General features: G+C 45.8%; 2 protein-coding genes across 3 annotated transcripts; both read left to right on the top strand.

Moving 5' to 3' along the window:
* Nucleotides 1-151: 151 nt before the first annotated feature.
* dgcr2 (DiGeorge syndrome critical region gene 2) lies at nt 152-11,507 on the top strand. 2 transcript variants are annotated; one of them, XM_029168204.3, is made up of 11 exons: nt 152-559; nt 4,776-4,808; nt 5,685-5,807; nt 7,246-7,332; nt 7,452-7,662; nt 7,920-7,996; nt 8,073-8,255; nt 8,325-8,528; nt 8,664-8,816; nt 9,032-9,268; nt 9,351-11,507. In XM_029168204.3, the coding sequence occupies exons 1-11, from the start codon at nt 478-480 to the stop codon at nt 9,578-9,580; spliced, it is 1,620 nt and encodes a 539-aa protein (XP_029024037.1). In that variant the 5' UTR covers nt 152-477; the 3' UTR covers nt 9,581-11,507. The 2 variants fall into 2 exon arrangements, with proteins under 2 accessions (XP_029024037.1, XP_029024038.1); XM_029168205.3 differs by lacking the exon at nt 4,776-4,808 and having other exon boundaries at nt 153-559.
* Nucleotides 11,508-11,650: 143 nt separating this feature from the next.
* Nucleotides 11,651-14,972, top strand: car15 (carbonic anhydrase 15). Its single transcript, XM_029168215.3, has 8 exons — nt 11,651-12,514; nt 12,641-12,667; nt 13,118-13,294; nt 13,365-13,510; nt 13,614-13,706; nt 13,802-13,868; nt 13,949-14,109; nt 14,258-14,972. Exons 1-8 carry the CDS (start codon nt 12,193-12,195, stop codon nt 14,486-14,488), a joined length of 1,224 nt encoding a protein of 407 aa, XP_029024048.1. The 5' UTR covers nt 11,651-12,192; the 3' UTR covers nt 14,489-14,972.
* The last annotated feature ends 137 nt before the right edge of the window (nt 14,973-15,109 follow it).

Below are 15,109 nucleotides of genomic sequence, written 5' to 3'. Positions count from 1 at the left end.
GTCGGGTTTAAGTAAACAGTGATAACCGTTTGCCTTAGTTTCGTCACTTCAGTTCAATGGGAGCGCAGACGCGCGCTGGCTTACGCGTGACCCAGTGGGCGTGGCCTTGTGAGCCCCGCCCGAGCAGCTTCTCCAGATGACTCCCTGCGAGCTGCGTGTTTGGGATTGTTATGATGGGACGCAGCAGCCATCTTGGATCAGCGACGCTGCACACCGAGCGGCGCGAGGACGGACGACGTTAACGGCGGAGCCAGCTAGCCAGCGTTAGCTGCTCGGGCACATTAACCACCATCCGCGGCGCACGGGGCGAGATTATGCGCTGCACACGTCGTTTTTATAACTTCGTCGGCTCTTTAAAACGAGCGTGTCGGATGTCGACCCTTTAAAGGTGTAGTTTGGGAGAGGGCGGTGTCGGCGCAAATCCTCGGTATATTTGTATAATTTCTTGATAGAGGAGTTACTATGAATGGAGGATAAATGTTGCCAAAGGCTGACAGCAGCAGTTTCGTCCTCTTCTCGCTCCTCTTCGTCCTCACGTTAACGGACCCACTACGGACAGGTAAGCAAAATAACGCCAAGCGGTCGCTGCTCTGCAACGCACCGCGCTTCAAAGTGGAATAAACGCAGATTAACGTGAGCTACGCCTGACTCCGTGCAACTGAGCCGCGAGCGGCGGGTCGGGCGGAGAGGCCTGCGGGAGACCGGGGACTCTGGTGGTCGCTAACCCGCCCCTGGCGCCGCTGCTGCCGCTGGGCAGCGTAGGAGCCGCTGTCCGTCGGTCGGCACTGGGGCAGTAAATGGATAAAGTAGGCCAACTTATTAAACCAGTGCTCCCTTAAACAAAATATGCGTTATTTCCAGGACAAAATGCTAACATTCTTTCTAAATACAGGTGTTTCCCAATATATGGAAGTTGCCGATCAGACTAACAGCCAACGTCTACGGAGACGCTTTGTAAACAGGTTGAGGGTGTTATCGTCCGCATCTCTCGGTTGAGCTCGCTGGCAGGCTGTAATTTAAAATGCATGTCAGAGATCCATGTTCCCGCATCACTAAACCCGGCTCACCGCCTCATCCTCCAGCGACACACTTCAACACATCACGGATGAAAAACGCAGCCATGTCGCTGCCCCGGAGATTAGTTGGATGTGCGTTCAATGCGTCTCCTCAACGGATGCATGGAGATGAAATATGTTGTTATGGATGGAAACTTGCGTACAGGTGGTTAATGTACTGAAGAACGGAAAATATCCCCTGTAATGACGTGCTCTATAGATCAAGGTCTGTTTGTTACCCAGTGGTGGAACATCTGAGCCTCAAGTAGGCGAGTGGCAGTGTTTATAAGTCAAAAAGGCAAATTATTTAGTTCATTTATCCATGTAGCTGTTCTTTGTGTGATGTTTGTTCTAATATTTAACTTGCAACAAGTGGAAGTTATGTAAAATTGGATTTTATGGCTAATTGCGACATTTTCCTATTAGTTTGGAAGCTTTGGTCCTATGGTTTATTAAGATCACATTATGGGTCTCTTTGTGGTTTATTTGCACAGTTCTAGAGTCCAATCTTCCGTAAGGAATCACCTTTTTAAATGTCATTGTTTATTTCAAAATTCTCAAGCAAATGAACGATACATTTGTGTTTGTTACTTGAGTTGATTGTTGGGAAAATGAGATTTACATCATCCACATTTCAGCCTGTCGTCTGCTGAGTATTGATCTTTGCACATGTTTTGAAACCACTTCTGTAGAAGAGGCTTTCTTGCACAAGCTTTGTCAGGGGATGTGAGTGAATGCTCGCATGTCTCAACCTCAGAGCAGTTTTAGCTCTGAGGTTGGAGCATGTGCATGTTGTGTGGCCACTTCAGTTTACTCCCACTACATTTCAATCAGGTGGACTGTTAACTATAGGTTAACAGACCAACCTCATAGATGGAGTGAGGTAGAACTACTGGCGCACACCGGTTTCAAACAATATGAAAAGTTTGTCTGGGTTCATATAATTTGATCATGCGGAAAGATTAAAACTTTTCCTTTTTGTTTTTAATTTGGAGCCACTAATCAGCTAGACGTTGTTTGTTCTCTGCTTAGTGATCTGTGTGTGTTACTCTGGCACCTGATTTATTACTGTTTGTTCTGCACAGAAAGTTGGCAGTAGCAACTTCTGGCAGGTTTCAACAGCCAGCAACCAGTCAGATGTTTTTGTTCACCTGATTCCCCCATTGACAAGACCACAGTTGAAGTTGAAAGTCACTTGCAGTGAGTCAAATAGACACTTGAAATCCAGCAGTTCAGCAGTGTTGTTAAGGATAGTGATTTTTTTAACTGTGCATTTAAATTACAATTAGACTACATTCATATCTTTTGTGCTCTAGCTTTTATGTTGATATATAATTTTCCAAGTGGAAAGACGTGAATATGCTGAAGACAGGTAGTAAACAGCTGCTGCAGGTGATTTACTATCAGATGTAGAGCAGCCAAGAGGGTTCCAATGGTTCAGTGAAGTGCTCTTAAATCACACGTTCAGGTGATTTATAACCTACTAGTGTTAAATAAATAGTTGATGATGAAACTAACACCTCTTAATAAAAAACAAATGAGTGCCCTGTGATGATTTTATTGAGACCTGGCAGCATTTACAAGTTAAAAGGCAAATCATTTAAAACTATTACAGATCTCTTCTTGAGGAGGAAACTGTTCTACACTCACACTTAAAGTTCATATCTTTCTGTTATTCCATCTTGTTGAAAAGATGAAAACTTTTGTGGAGCCTATAAAAAGGTTGAGAAGACTTCAGATAAAATGAAATATGTTTAAAGCCAAAGGTCTTGTGCTTGAGATCCAGCCAATGGTAGATTAGGTTTTAGAAATGTTCTGTAGTCTTAGTGCTGAAATGCCTTTTTTCTATACAATAGACTGCTTATCAAGCCATTTGCAGATTGAACCGTTCCGTTTGACCCGCAGTGCTGTTATTCTGTGACTATCAAAGAAAATAAATAAATGCTTATTCCCACTCACTGCTTTTAATAGTGAGCCCTAGCGTTGATGAATCATCGGAAGGTGGAGATGATGCAGCCTGTGCACAAGGCCAGTTCACAGAGCTGTTCTGCCGTTAGGAGGACTGAGTTGGGGTAACCTCATAGTCTTTATTGTATTTTCCTCTTGGTTATGTAAGAGGCGCAGAGGCTCACTTCTCTAAGGGGAGCTAGTGTTCACGAAGTTGTAGACGTGATACAATCCAAAACTTGTGAAGGAAGGAGTCTAGGGGAGGAATGGTTTCCTTCCGTGCTCCGTATTATTCTTGGCTCATGTCAAAAACGCAGCACTTCAACTGTGTCAGACACAAATGCAGTGATTTCCAGACTGATGCATTATAGTGTATACACAGCGGCACCGTTGGCTTGGTTCTGTGTGCTGGTCCTCTAAGGAGCTTGACCTTCTGTGTTATTATGAAGCACCAATTGTTGTCTTCTATCTTTTAAAATAAACCCTCTTATCACATATAGGCTATAAAAATATCTCAAATGAAATCTCTATTAAAACACGAAGGGGGAGGACTTTTAGGCAGCTATTTTAACCACAGCTGATTCAGATACTCATTCTAATCAGCAGGATGTTGGCTCAATGACAAGGGAATTGCATTTCAACTTGAAGCTGCTGTCAGCAGGGGTTGGTTTTATCTGGAGATGGAGAAGTAGAAGTTTTGCCTTCTACATGTAATATCTGATAACCTAGAGCAATAGGCTGCTGCTATCGGAATAAATTCTCCCCTTGTAGATTTTCGGCGCCGGTAGCTGTCGGAAAGGCATAGAAAGCATGAATACTGATGTGTGCAGGTCTTTATTCAGACTGAGTGCCGATGGAAAGCAGAAAGAATTTATTTCCTAGTTTTAAGGAGATGTGATATAACTCCTTTTTAATGATTTATAAGCAGTTGGAGATGTTTGAAGGAACAGAGAACAGGTGCATGTGATTTATATTTGCTTAGTAGTTTACCTGGAAAGTAAACGAACTAGTCTATGAGCTGTAGATTATTGCAAAAATGACACAAAGGATAAACCTGAATTTGTAACATCCCTTACACGTCCTCCCTAAACAGCGTCTTATACATGGTGTCTAATGTTATCCATCACCTTGACACACATTCTGGCTCTGTGGGATCAGTGATAATATATTCTGTCCTCGGAGACAACGGCCGGTCTGTAATGCGTCTCGATCCACTTAGCGTTAACTAAGATAAGGTGACATCTGCTGTCTGGGGCCTGTTTAAACACCTTTTGGCAGAGTGAATGTGATCAGATAAACGATGGGTTTACTTTTACCAACATGCTTTTTCCATGTGCTCACAGTCTGATTAATTTGCTCAGCAGCCAGAGCTCTAGTACAACTAAAGGCCCTTTGAATCGCTGTATTAAAGTAGACTGTCCATAAATTGCAAAGCCTGTTTGGTTTCATGCCTACTGTGTGGCAAGACAGTTGGTACACACATGAAACAACAACCACAGTCTGCAAATAGACACGCAGCCTTTTTCTAAGTAAAAATAGTGTATCTGTATTTATCAGGTGAGTGGGTGGTCCAGATTTTCACCTGTATTGGGGAACAGGTGGTCTAATATACCTCCTGCTGTGAACGCAAGTAAATAATCAGCATCAGTGATGAATGACAGAGATGTGTGAGCAGTGAAACTGTTGGACTGGTCAGGGGCTTAGTTCATTTAACATTAACAGGTCGGACGCTGACATCCAGCTTAGTTACTTTATTGTTTCTATTTGTTTCAGGTCCTCGGCTAGCTCTGGCAAGATTATTGTCAGGTAAGAAGCAGTACGTCTTCTAGTGTCGGCCTGTTTGTTAGGAGTTTAGTGGCGTTTTATAGACTGAGTGTAGTGTTTCTGTTGGGATGGTCAGCGCTGTTACTTTTACTTATTAGAGTTTGCAAACAGACAGATTCAAGTTATGGTTATTATGAGTTATTTTAAAGTGAAGACCGCTTTAGAAACCAATGTTTTCAAAAGCAAGAGCTGCAATCTGATTTCAGTGGTATTGAGAATTCCGTTTTGCTTATGACTTGAGGCTGAAGCAGATCTGAATCAAACTTTTTGTGTAACATAATCTGAGGTTTTTAAAGGATGTTTGATAAACTCAGCTGGCTGTCAGGTGCCTTTTACCAATCTAGGTTTCCATCTAGCCCCTCAGCCATAAGACTCAAGTTACCATCGAGGTTCTCTTGTCTGGTAAATAATTTTCATTGACAGACAGCCATGGTTCTGAACTTCTTCCCTTAGGTCCTTTTTGTCATTTTAAAATAAAACCAACAATGTGTGCAAATTGCAGAGGTCCAAATGCATCGCTGGTCCACTGTTGCACGGTGCATGGAGGCCTACTTACAGTTATCAGCTGCATTTGAACCTTTACCAGCCATGTTTTTTCTGCTGTTTTGCTTTGTTGACACGTCCAGTAATGGCTGATGGGGTCATTCCACTAGTAGTGGTGGTGCTGGTCTCATTTAACTGTGAATTCCTCAGTTCCTACTCTATTAATAACTAAGGCATTCTTTTATTCTACTGCCTTTAAACCCCCTGTGGTCAGACTCCGTCCCTCTGCTGCACATTGAAGTGGTTTTCTCCTGTCTGAATAAAGGCCTTGCTTGCATGCCCTTTTGACCACGTGAACCCTTTTCTTTATTTTAGAGCAGCGCTGCAGCCCCGGGCAGTTTGCCTGCCGCAGTGGGAAGATGCAGTGCATCCCGCTATCCTGGCAGTGTGATGGTTGGACAGCATGTGAGGACAAGAGTGATGAGATGGACTGTCCCCGTGAGTATAGATTGCCTAAACCCTTTTACACCCACTATGTTACCTAACACCAGAACATGATTGGTTGTCTGGAAATAATAGCAACACTTAGGACACTCTTTCACAACGGGAAAATCAGATTGTAGCCAGTGTGGTTTAAATTCACCAATCAAGCAAGAGTCAGATGATGCGTTCTATGGTGACCACAGGCCAGTGCCTCCATGGCTGCTCTGCAGGACATGGCAGCGAGGGCCACACTCAACTCGGAGTAGCTGCACATGTGACCTTTTTTTGTTTACTTTCGTTAACTTGATCTTTTCGCCACTAGCTGGATGTTACAGTGTTAAGCCTATTGTTTCACCCACCTAAATCCAAGCAGACCTTATCCCCAGATCTCTGACCCCATAATGGGAATTATTGAAAGGATTGAGTGCAGCACGTGACCTCCCTAGAGCAGTTGTGTGTGCTTAAGTTATGGATTGCCTCTGTTTTACTCCTCTGAAACAAAAACTTTATCAGACAGAAATTTTATAATAATATCTAACTGAAGCTGAAAAATAACACTTATTTTAGTTTGGGTGCTTATTAATCTTGCACTTTAACATCATGATTGTTTCTGTACAAAAAGCAGCTGTGTTCATAAATGAAAAGCAGAAACCCAAACAGTGCCCACACATACCTCACTGGGGGCTTACTGTGGGCTAAACCAACACATGCATGGAAATCAATGTTCTTGTTTGGGATTAGCTCTTTGTTGATTAACCTGGCAAGGTGGAGGAATCAGTCACACTCGTTCCAGCCACTCAGATACCAGAAGGAACCCATGCCAGTACTGAGATGTGTAGAGGAAATGGTTTTACAAAATATCCTGTTGGCAAAACAGAGAGGTTTCGGTCTGAACAAAGGAAATCCATGTTCCAAAAAGCAGAATAGCTGTCGCACACACAGAACAATACCGTAGTACACCACAGTACAAGATGGTGTTTTTGTTTGATTGCCCTAAAACCAGCTCATTACCTTGGTGTCATTAATATTTATCTACTTGTTTTCTTTTTCTTAGTTTTTCATGATCTCTGTCGTGCTGCTTGGCTCTAGGAGTTACCATAAATTACTGGTTGCACCAGAGTGTATAGTCTGCTCAATCGGCAGATCTTTGGTTCCTCAAATGTATAAACTTGTTTACTTGTTTTAGGTTGAAATGTTGTAATGAATGTGTGATTCAGAAACGTTGATTTGACAGTTTGTGTAGAAGCAGACATCGATTATTTATTTATCCATGTCTGTCGGGCAAATGGAGGAAAGGTTTATACTTCTCAGTGAACAAGAACAAACAGTGGCCCATTGCATCATGAGCTTGCACAACACAAACCATTGTGTGCAGTGAACGTGTTTTAGGAAAAGTACAAAAGAGATTGAGGGACAAATCAACACTTGTTCACACAGTCTGTTTTTTTTACAGCTATAAAGGAGGAAAGGTTTCGTTTTGGCAACGGATATGACCAAGTAGAGGATGTGATCGGTGTAGCGCAGCCTGTGCGCTTCAACAGTAAGCATCTCAGTTCTCCCTCCCCAACTTTAGCTAAATATATATGTTCTGAGCCTGTGTCATGACTGGACAGCCGGTCTCCAACAAGTAAAATGCTAAAGGTTTGGTTCTGTCTGTAGAGAAGTGTCCCAGTGGGTGGCACCACTACGAGAAGACGGCCAGCTGCTACAAGGTGTACCTGAGGAACGAGAACTACTGGCAGGCCGTGGACACCTGTCAGAAGGTCAACGGCTCCTTGGCCACGTTTGGGACCAACGAGGAGCTGCAGTTCATACTGAAGATCGAGGTGGATTTCGATGAGAAAGTGTGTGAGCGCAGAGATCAGTGCAAGTGAGTTTTCTCTGTTCGTTCATGACAGTAGAGACTAAAGTGAAAGCTCTGCCTTTCTATGATTATTAAAATGCAGGTAAATAAATCAAACCTTGCCCCAGCAAAGGTGGAGTGAGTGAGTGGTTGCTCTGTTGCTAGTTGTGGGCCCTCTAGTGGCTAAGATGGCAGCTTTATTGCTTACTTGTGAGTCATACCTGAAATAGACCATTTTCCTTGTAAATGCAACATTGTGTATTTTTGTTTTTGCTGGTTTAAAGGTTTTGGGTGGGTTACCAATATGTGATCACCAATCAGAATCATTCCCTTGAGGGCCGCTGGGAAGTCGCATACAAAGGTACTCGAGATGTTTTTTTTTAGCTAATGTTTGTCTGAAAAAAAAATTTGATCCATGCTTCTTTTCTCTTCAAAAGGATCAATGCAGGTGTTCCTGCCGCCTGAGGGCCTCACCAATTTTGGTGACGCTTCTCCCACCCAGGACAACGTCTTCTGTGCCCAACTGCAGCGCTTCCAGATTAAGAACATGAACGAGCGAGGTCTGCACAGCTGGCACGCTGAGAACTGCTACAAGAAGTTTCCCTTCCTGTGCAAGAGAAGTACGTTTGTCAGATAGTCACAGCGTGCGATGTGCTCTGGACTGCGTTCTCACCGTATCTCTCCCGTAGGGCAAACGTGTGTGGATATTAAGGACAATGTTGTAAACGAGGGCTACTACTTCACCCCCAAGGGGGACGACCCCTGTCTGAGCTGCACGTGTCACGACGGCGAGCCGGAGATGTGTGTGGCTGCGCTGTGTGAGCGGCCGCAGGGCTGCCAGCACTTCCGTAAGGATCCTAAAGAGTGCTGCAAGTTCACCTGCCTGGACCCAGGTACTGAAACCTCCAGGAAGTAAAGGGAACTATGGCCCCGTGTGGAACAGTCCCACAAGATGGAGCTGCTCACAAACCTATGGTGTATCTGCGTCTAGACTGAACACTGACTCAGCGTTTTTCTTCCCTCTTCAGATGGAAACAGCCTGTTTGACTCCATGGCCAGCGGGATGAGGCTGATCGTCAGCTGTATCTCATCCTTCCTCATCCTCTCTCTGCTGCTCTTCATGGTGCACAGGCTGCGGCAGCGGAGACGCGAACGCATCGAAACGCTGATTGGAGGAAACTGTGAGCGCTGAAGCAACACACACGAAACTTTATGCTTTCTCACGCCTTTTGTCTAATGAGGTTTTCATGTAGTCATTAGTAACTATGCAACACTTTTGCAAATCCACAGTTCAGTTTAAACCACAAGTTTTTGTTGTTTGACCTTTGACCTAATTTCACCATTCATTTATACCATTATTCATTTTCACGTCACGTGTTGGTTTCTGTTTTTTCAGTGCACCACTTTAACCTTGGGAGGCGAGTTCCAGGCTTTGACTACGGCCCAGATGCCTTCGGTACAGGCCTCACTCCCTTGCATCTCTCCGATGATGGAGAGGGAGGCGCTTTTCATTTCCAGGAGCCTCCTCCGCCATATGCGGCCTACAAATACCCGGACATCCAGCACCCTGACGACCCCCCTCCTCCGTATGAGGCCTCTATCAACCCAGACAGCCTCCTCTACGTTGACCTTGGTAGGTCTTTGTCTGGGTTTTCACGTGTCTGATCTTGTAAAGAGGAGGGAGTCTTCATTCTCGCTCTTGTTCTTACCTTCAGGACACAGTGGGGTTTCCATGGTGCCGAGCCAAATGAGCACAATGGGAGATGGGCTTCAGTGCAATATTCCCAACGCTTCTGTTCCCGTGCCAGACTCTGCACCACCATCTCAAGAGAGGGAGGACTCCATAGATAGCAGCACGCTCCTAGTGGGTCCTGACACCCCGACAGATGGCCACGCCCCCACTGTGATGCCTGCAGACTGCACCTCCCTCAGCACCATGGTATAGGACTGGATGAGCAGCGCTGCACCTGGACGTTATCTGCCGATGGAGGAGGGTCGTGGCGCGTACGCAGCAGACAGAGCGGAGAGCGTGTACAGGCGTGTCTGAGGACGGAGCAGCGGGTTTTTATGTCCGCTGTCCGAAGACTGTGCGGCTGAACTTCTGAGTGCTTTTTTTTTTTTTTTTTTTTTTTTTAAGACAATGACATGATGTCATGACGTTTTTTTTGTACAGATGAGGAAACACAACTTTCAGGCTGAGGAGGCTGCACTTTTTCTTTTAGTGTCAATGGGCAAAGTTTTGAAAACACTGCAGAATTGCCCCGGTGTAAATAATGTCTCAGGTCTGCGCCGGTCAAATTTGTAATACTGGTGTGTCTCGGTCCAGCACAAGGCGTAATGACAGTGAAGCCAGCTTTTTGTTTCTCGTGGGCTGAGTTTATGTTTTGCATCGACAGACACATCTGCATTGAGCCGTTCCCAAGCTAAAGTAATGTTCTCACCAGACCCGTCTGCCGCCAATCAAATATGCTTATTTCAATGCGTTCATAAAAGCCTATTGTCTCCTCACTGTATTGGTCGGACACATAACGCTGTCTTCCAGGTTTAAAGTGCATATTTGCAGCCAAACATGTTTTGTAGTTCAGGGGGTTTAACCGTGGGAGGAGGTAACGCAAGTTTCCTGCTATGGGATTTTTATGAGGCAATATGTATCGACGAGCGTCGTGGTACTGATAAATAATGGAATTTGCTGTTGTGTTCTTTTGGATGATGATTTGTGACTGTGGGCTGTAGCCTTGATTGTTTTGTTATGGGTTTGCAGTTGCAGCCTGATGAAAATGAAAGCATCAGCTGGTCAAATCTATGTGAAGATTAGTTATTAAACTAAAACAAGTAATGTAATCATGCAGATGGTCCCATTGTTACCTTTTCCAGGGTTGAAATTGTCAACTGACTGATGCTACTGAGTCGAAGCTAATGTAACTCAAGTAAATCAGGTTTTATTCGGTTGTTTTTTTTGGGAAACTGATTTGTCAGTTGTAACATTTGGACTCTGCCTCTTCCCTGATCATTTTTCTTTGTGTGATTCGTTTTGCAGCTACTGATGATGGTTTAACTGACTGTGGCTGTGACTCTCTTCTGTTTTGGTGTCGATGGGTCTCTTTTTTTGTTTGTTTTCAGTGAAGTCACAGTAAAGAATATAATGTCATAAAAGAAAAGCATAAAGTGTACAGCTGCGGCACGTTGGGCCCCCGTCATGACGACAATCATTTGAGTCACTTAAGGATGAAGCCTGAGGACTTTAGAGTCGAGTTGACCCACAGTCACCAGCATTCAATGCGCTTTTGAGAAGAAAAGCTGTAAATGTGTCTGAATGACTGCATGTCTGCGTATTTCATGTCTGGATGTGTGTTTTGTGTGCGCTGAAGCTTGTTTAACCATTGTTTGGCAGATCGACAATCCACAGTGGATTATCCGACCAACAGCATCTCAAACTGTGGGGAAAAAGCAACATGCATGCGTCTGTAGGAGACGGTCCCGTTTGGTTTTCTTTCCTCTCGTTGGTTTGCTTTTTGTTTCTCACCCTGCTTTTTGCCTTTAGTGCATGTTTGAACATTTTTATCTCCACTGTGTGTCCTGTACAGTAGGTCCAGTGACTCCTGCGTCTAGTTTCTCTGTCTGCATCCAAAACCTGGCCACAACCTCCACAGCTGCATTTCCACTGTAGCTTCTGTGCTAGACTCTGGTGGTGTGAGAACTAATTTAACTGGATTTGAGATGTTTTATGTGTAATACAGCAGATGCTACAGTTTGTTGTCTTATCTTATAGCGTTTACATTTTACAAACCGCTTCGTTCAAGGGGGAGGAGCCTGTCTTTTTCTGAGATAGATGTACATCTAATCAAATGCCAAATAAATTCACCATGAAGGAAGTCGCTGAGCGTGAACACGTGTTGAACTTTACGCTGAACCTCATCAATCACGACATTTAGCCGCTCCGTGGCCATCGACCTGCGGAGGGAATTCCTGCTCCGGCAGAGACCAAATGTCAGGGGATTAAAGTGGGAGGCGGGGAAATCCCCCAGCGGTGCGTCTGGGGGTGATGGGATAAATCTGAACCGCTGCAGCCAAAAGATTAAAATGATTTAAAGAAAGCAGATATGGAGCACCTCGGTGTGACTCATGTGGCTGCAGACAGAGCAGAGATGGTGATACTGCTGGAAACCATCACCGCGGAAGAAAAGGGGCTTTGTTTGTTTGCTGGATGGGAGAGATGGAACCCTCAACACGGAGCTGCTCGCTTGAGTCGCTGAAGTGTATGAAACAGTGATACATCGGTTAAAAACATGCAATAATGTATATTTCATAGCTGCTTTTGTAGAAGAATGAGAGAAGTTGCATTTTATTGCATTCTATATTGAGATTTAGTTTAAAGACTTGCACTTACTAATCTCAACTGTTGATTTTCCTTAGATTTAAATTAAAAGGACTATTTATTTATGTATACATTTATTTATGTCATAGTCCTACATTTATTCTGTTCAACTATTGGTGATTCAAGGCGGATTCCCTTGTAATTCAGCGAGCTACACATCCTCCCAGTTTCCCATGAGATGAATGGGTCTTGTTACTAGTCACTGGGCATCCATAGTGGCAGGAGCGTGGGGGAGGTGGGGGTTAGCGGGTGAAGCCGTCTTTGAATCAATGAGCCTGTTGATCAGAAAAGCCCAGCGGACGGGCAATGACGGGGTTGAGCGATCAGACGAGCGGGAGATAAAATTGGGCTTCCACCTCGGCGCCTTTTACACGCGCAGCGTCTGCGCCTGCTTCTTCAGTCTACCTCAGATGCTGGCACCTGCCTGCTCCGTCGGGCCGCGGGCTCCCACAATGATTTGGATTGTTGCGCTCTCCGTGATCTTCGCTGCACACGCCGATCCGGGTGAGGGCCCCGCTTTGGTCTATTCTCATAAAACATTTAGAAATGAAAGTTTTCCTTTGTGACATTTAAATAAGAGCCGAATATTCAAGTTCTGTTTGTGAACATTTTGCTGTGTTGATTTTCCAGACTACTGTTACAATGAGCCAGACTGTGGTGAGTAACCTCTGAACCATAGAGTCTCTTTAAGATTCACACGCAGCTAAAAAAGGTGCCCACTCATTCACTCAGCAGCTCAAACTCTGCTTCTTTTACTATTTTGCTGTATTAAGCTCATGTGCAGCTGTTTTAGTCACAGGTCCTAGAATCTGTCCGTCAACTCTACAGTGAGGTTTAAAGTCTCAGACCTTTATAGGAGTTCTTTGATCCTATCACAAGGATATTGTGATCAAGAACATCCACTTAATGGAGTTTTAAACCTACTTATGCTGAGGCTGCTCAACATAAATAAGTAATAAGTTGTTATTTACCTTCACTTGTCTCCAGAGTTAGAAATTAGAGTTTCAGACTTTTTATTTGTCCTATTTCACGTCGTCGTAATCATTTCATGGCTCATCAGACGCGAGTCGTGGGGACTCATGGGGCTGCTGTCGGTTCCGCCCCCAGATCCGTACGCGTGGGGGGACCTGTTCCCGTCCTGCCACCCCTTACTGGAGGAGCCCCACTCCCCCATCAACCTGGACCACCAGGTGGCCAGAGACGCGTCCCTGGGCTCCTTACACCTGGAGGGCTTCGACGTGACCCAGACGGGCTACTGGACGCTGGTGAACGACGGCCACTCTGGTAAATAAACCCTCTGCAGACCCCCCCCCCCCTCGCTCATCCGGCCTCACGCTCCTCACTTCGCCCGCAGTCGCGCTGCGCTTCGGCAGCGGCATGTCGGTGAGCGGCGGCGGCCTGTCCGACGTGTACCACACGGTCCAGCTGCACTTCCACTGGGGCGGCGTCGCCAGCAACGGCTCGGAGCACACGGTGGAGCGACGCAGATACCCGATGGAGGTACAGTACGGTCAGTAGGCGGCGCTACACTGGCACCAACCCAGTGCTGCGGTGACGCGGTGCGGTGCGGGCCCCACAAATGTGTCTGTGCCCCCGTGTCCAGATGCACATCGTCAACATGAAGGCCGTGCACCCGAACCTGACGGCGGCCTTGGACGACCCCACCGGACTGGCCGTGCTGGGATTCTTCATCGACGTCAGTTTGTGGAGCCTCCTCTCGGTGCATGCAAACATCTGGCCCCGCCGTCCGCTGCAACATCTGGATTGCATTCTTTTCTTCTTTTTTTGCAGGTTGTTTACGCAGACCACGTGCAATTTGGACACATATCACAAAAACTGTCCTCAGTCGCCTACAAAGGTTTGGAAATATACACTAGGCTTCGTCGGTGTTCGGCTCGTTTTGAGGCGTTCTCACGGCGCATTCCCTCGCTTTTCCAGGCCAAACGGCTAAAGTCAAACCTTTCCCTCTGATGAGCCTCCTGCCAAAGCACAACATGAGCCAGTATTACCGCTACTACGGCAGCCTGACCACCCCTCCGTGCTCCCGGGCAGTCGTGTGGACGCTGTACGAAGTCCCCATTTACATATCGTGGTCCCAAGTAGGTCTCGTTTAATTTTTAAAAAGACGCTCTCCATTAAAAAGCACGGGCTGATCTCCCTCTCTCTCTCCCCCTCTCTCTCTCTCTCTCTCTCCCCTCTCTCTCTCTCTCTCTCTCTCTCCCCCCCCCCCCCCCCCCCTCCCCTCAGCTGGCCCAGTTTACCTCACAGATCTTCTCCACGGAGGAGGACGCGCAGCAGGTGACGCCGCTGCAGAACAACTTCAGGCACGTGCACCCCACGTTCAGCCGCGTCGTGGCGGCGTCCAGGGACGCCCGGCTCCTCGCGGGGTCGTCCGGGGCCCGGCCCGGGTCGGCCGCGGCGCCGCACGTGCTCCTGCTCCAGGTCGCTTTGCTGGGAAGCGTCGTCTCCGGACTTTAGCGACGGGTGACGCCCCCGAAAACCGTCGAACGCCAAAATGCCAAATGGAAAGCGATTCGTGTCCTCAGTTCACCCCGACGTCAGCTGATGATCTGCGCCAGCAGAGAGCTGGTAAAACGTAGTTTATATAAAAAAAACTGTGAAGACGAGTACTGTAAAATATCCGAATGCCTCATGTTATTTAACTCCATTCTTACTAACATTAATGGGAACTAAGCAGCTAGGAGTGAACTGTGTTGTTGTATAAAGTAGGGTCGGTCTCTTCTGCCTAGTTCTAGATTAGCTTTCATGCTAACACAGCATCTGTCATCGGCATCTAGACAATGATTAAAACGTAAAACCCGGTGTTGTCTCTAGAAAACGAGGACGCAGACGTGTTCAGAGGCTACTAACATAACGAGTACTTTCAACCTGTTTCTAATGGACATTTTATTTTGTTTAAATCCAGCTGCTGGCTGACTAAAATAAAGTAGCTAAACCTTAATGACTGTCTCGAGTTTTGTCTGCTTTTTTTACTTTAAGAGTTTTCACAGCACGTGTTTGTTTAATTGGAAAACTAATTTTAGTATTCACTCACTGTGGTTTCTTGTCATCAGCAATATTGACAGAAGGCGTGTGATA

Source organism: Betta splendens, chromosome 12, assembly GCF_900634795.4.
Source record: "Betta splendens chromosome 12, fBetSpl5.4, whole genome shotgun sequence".
Taxonomy (NCBI): Eukaryota; Metazoa; Chordata; class Actinopteri; order Anabantiformes; family Osphronemidae; genus Betta; species Betta splendens.
This window is presented reverse-complemented; position numbering and strand designations above follow the sequence as displayed.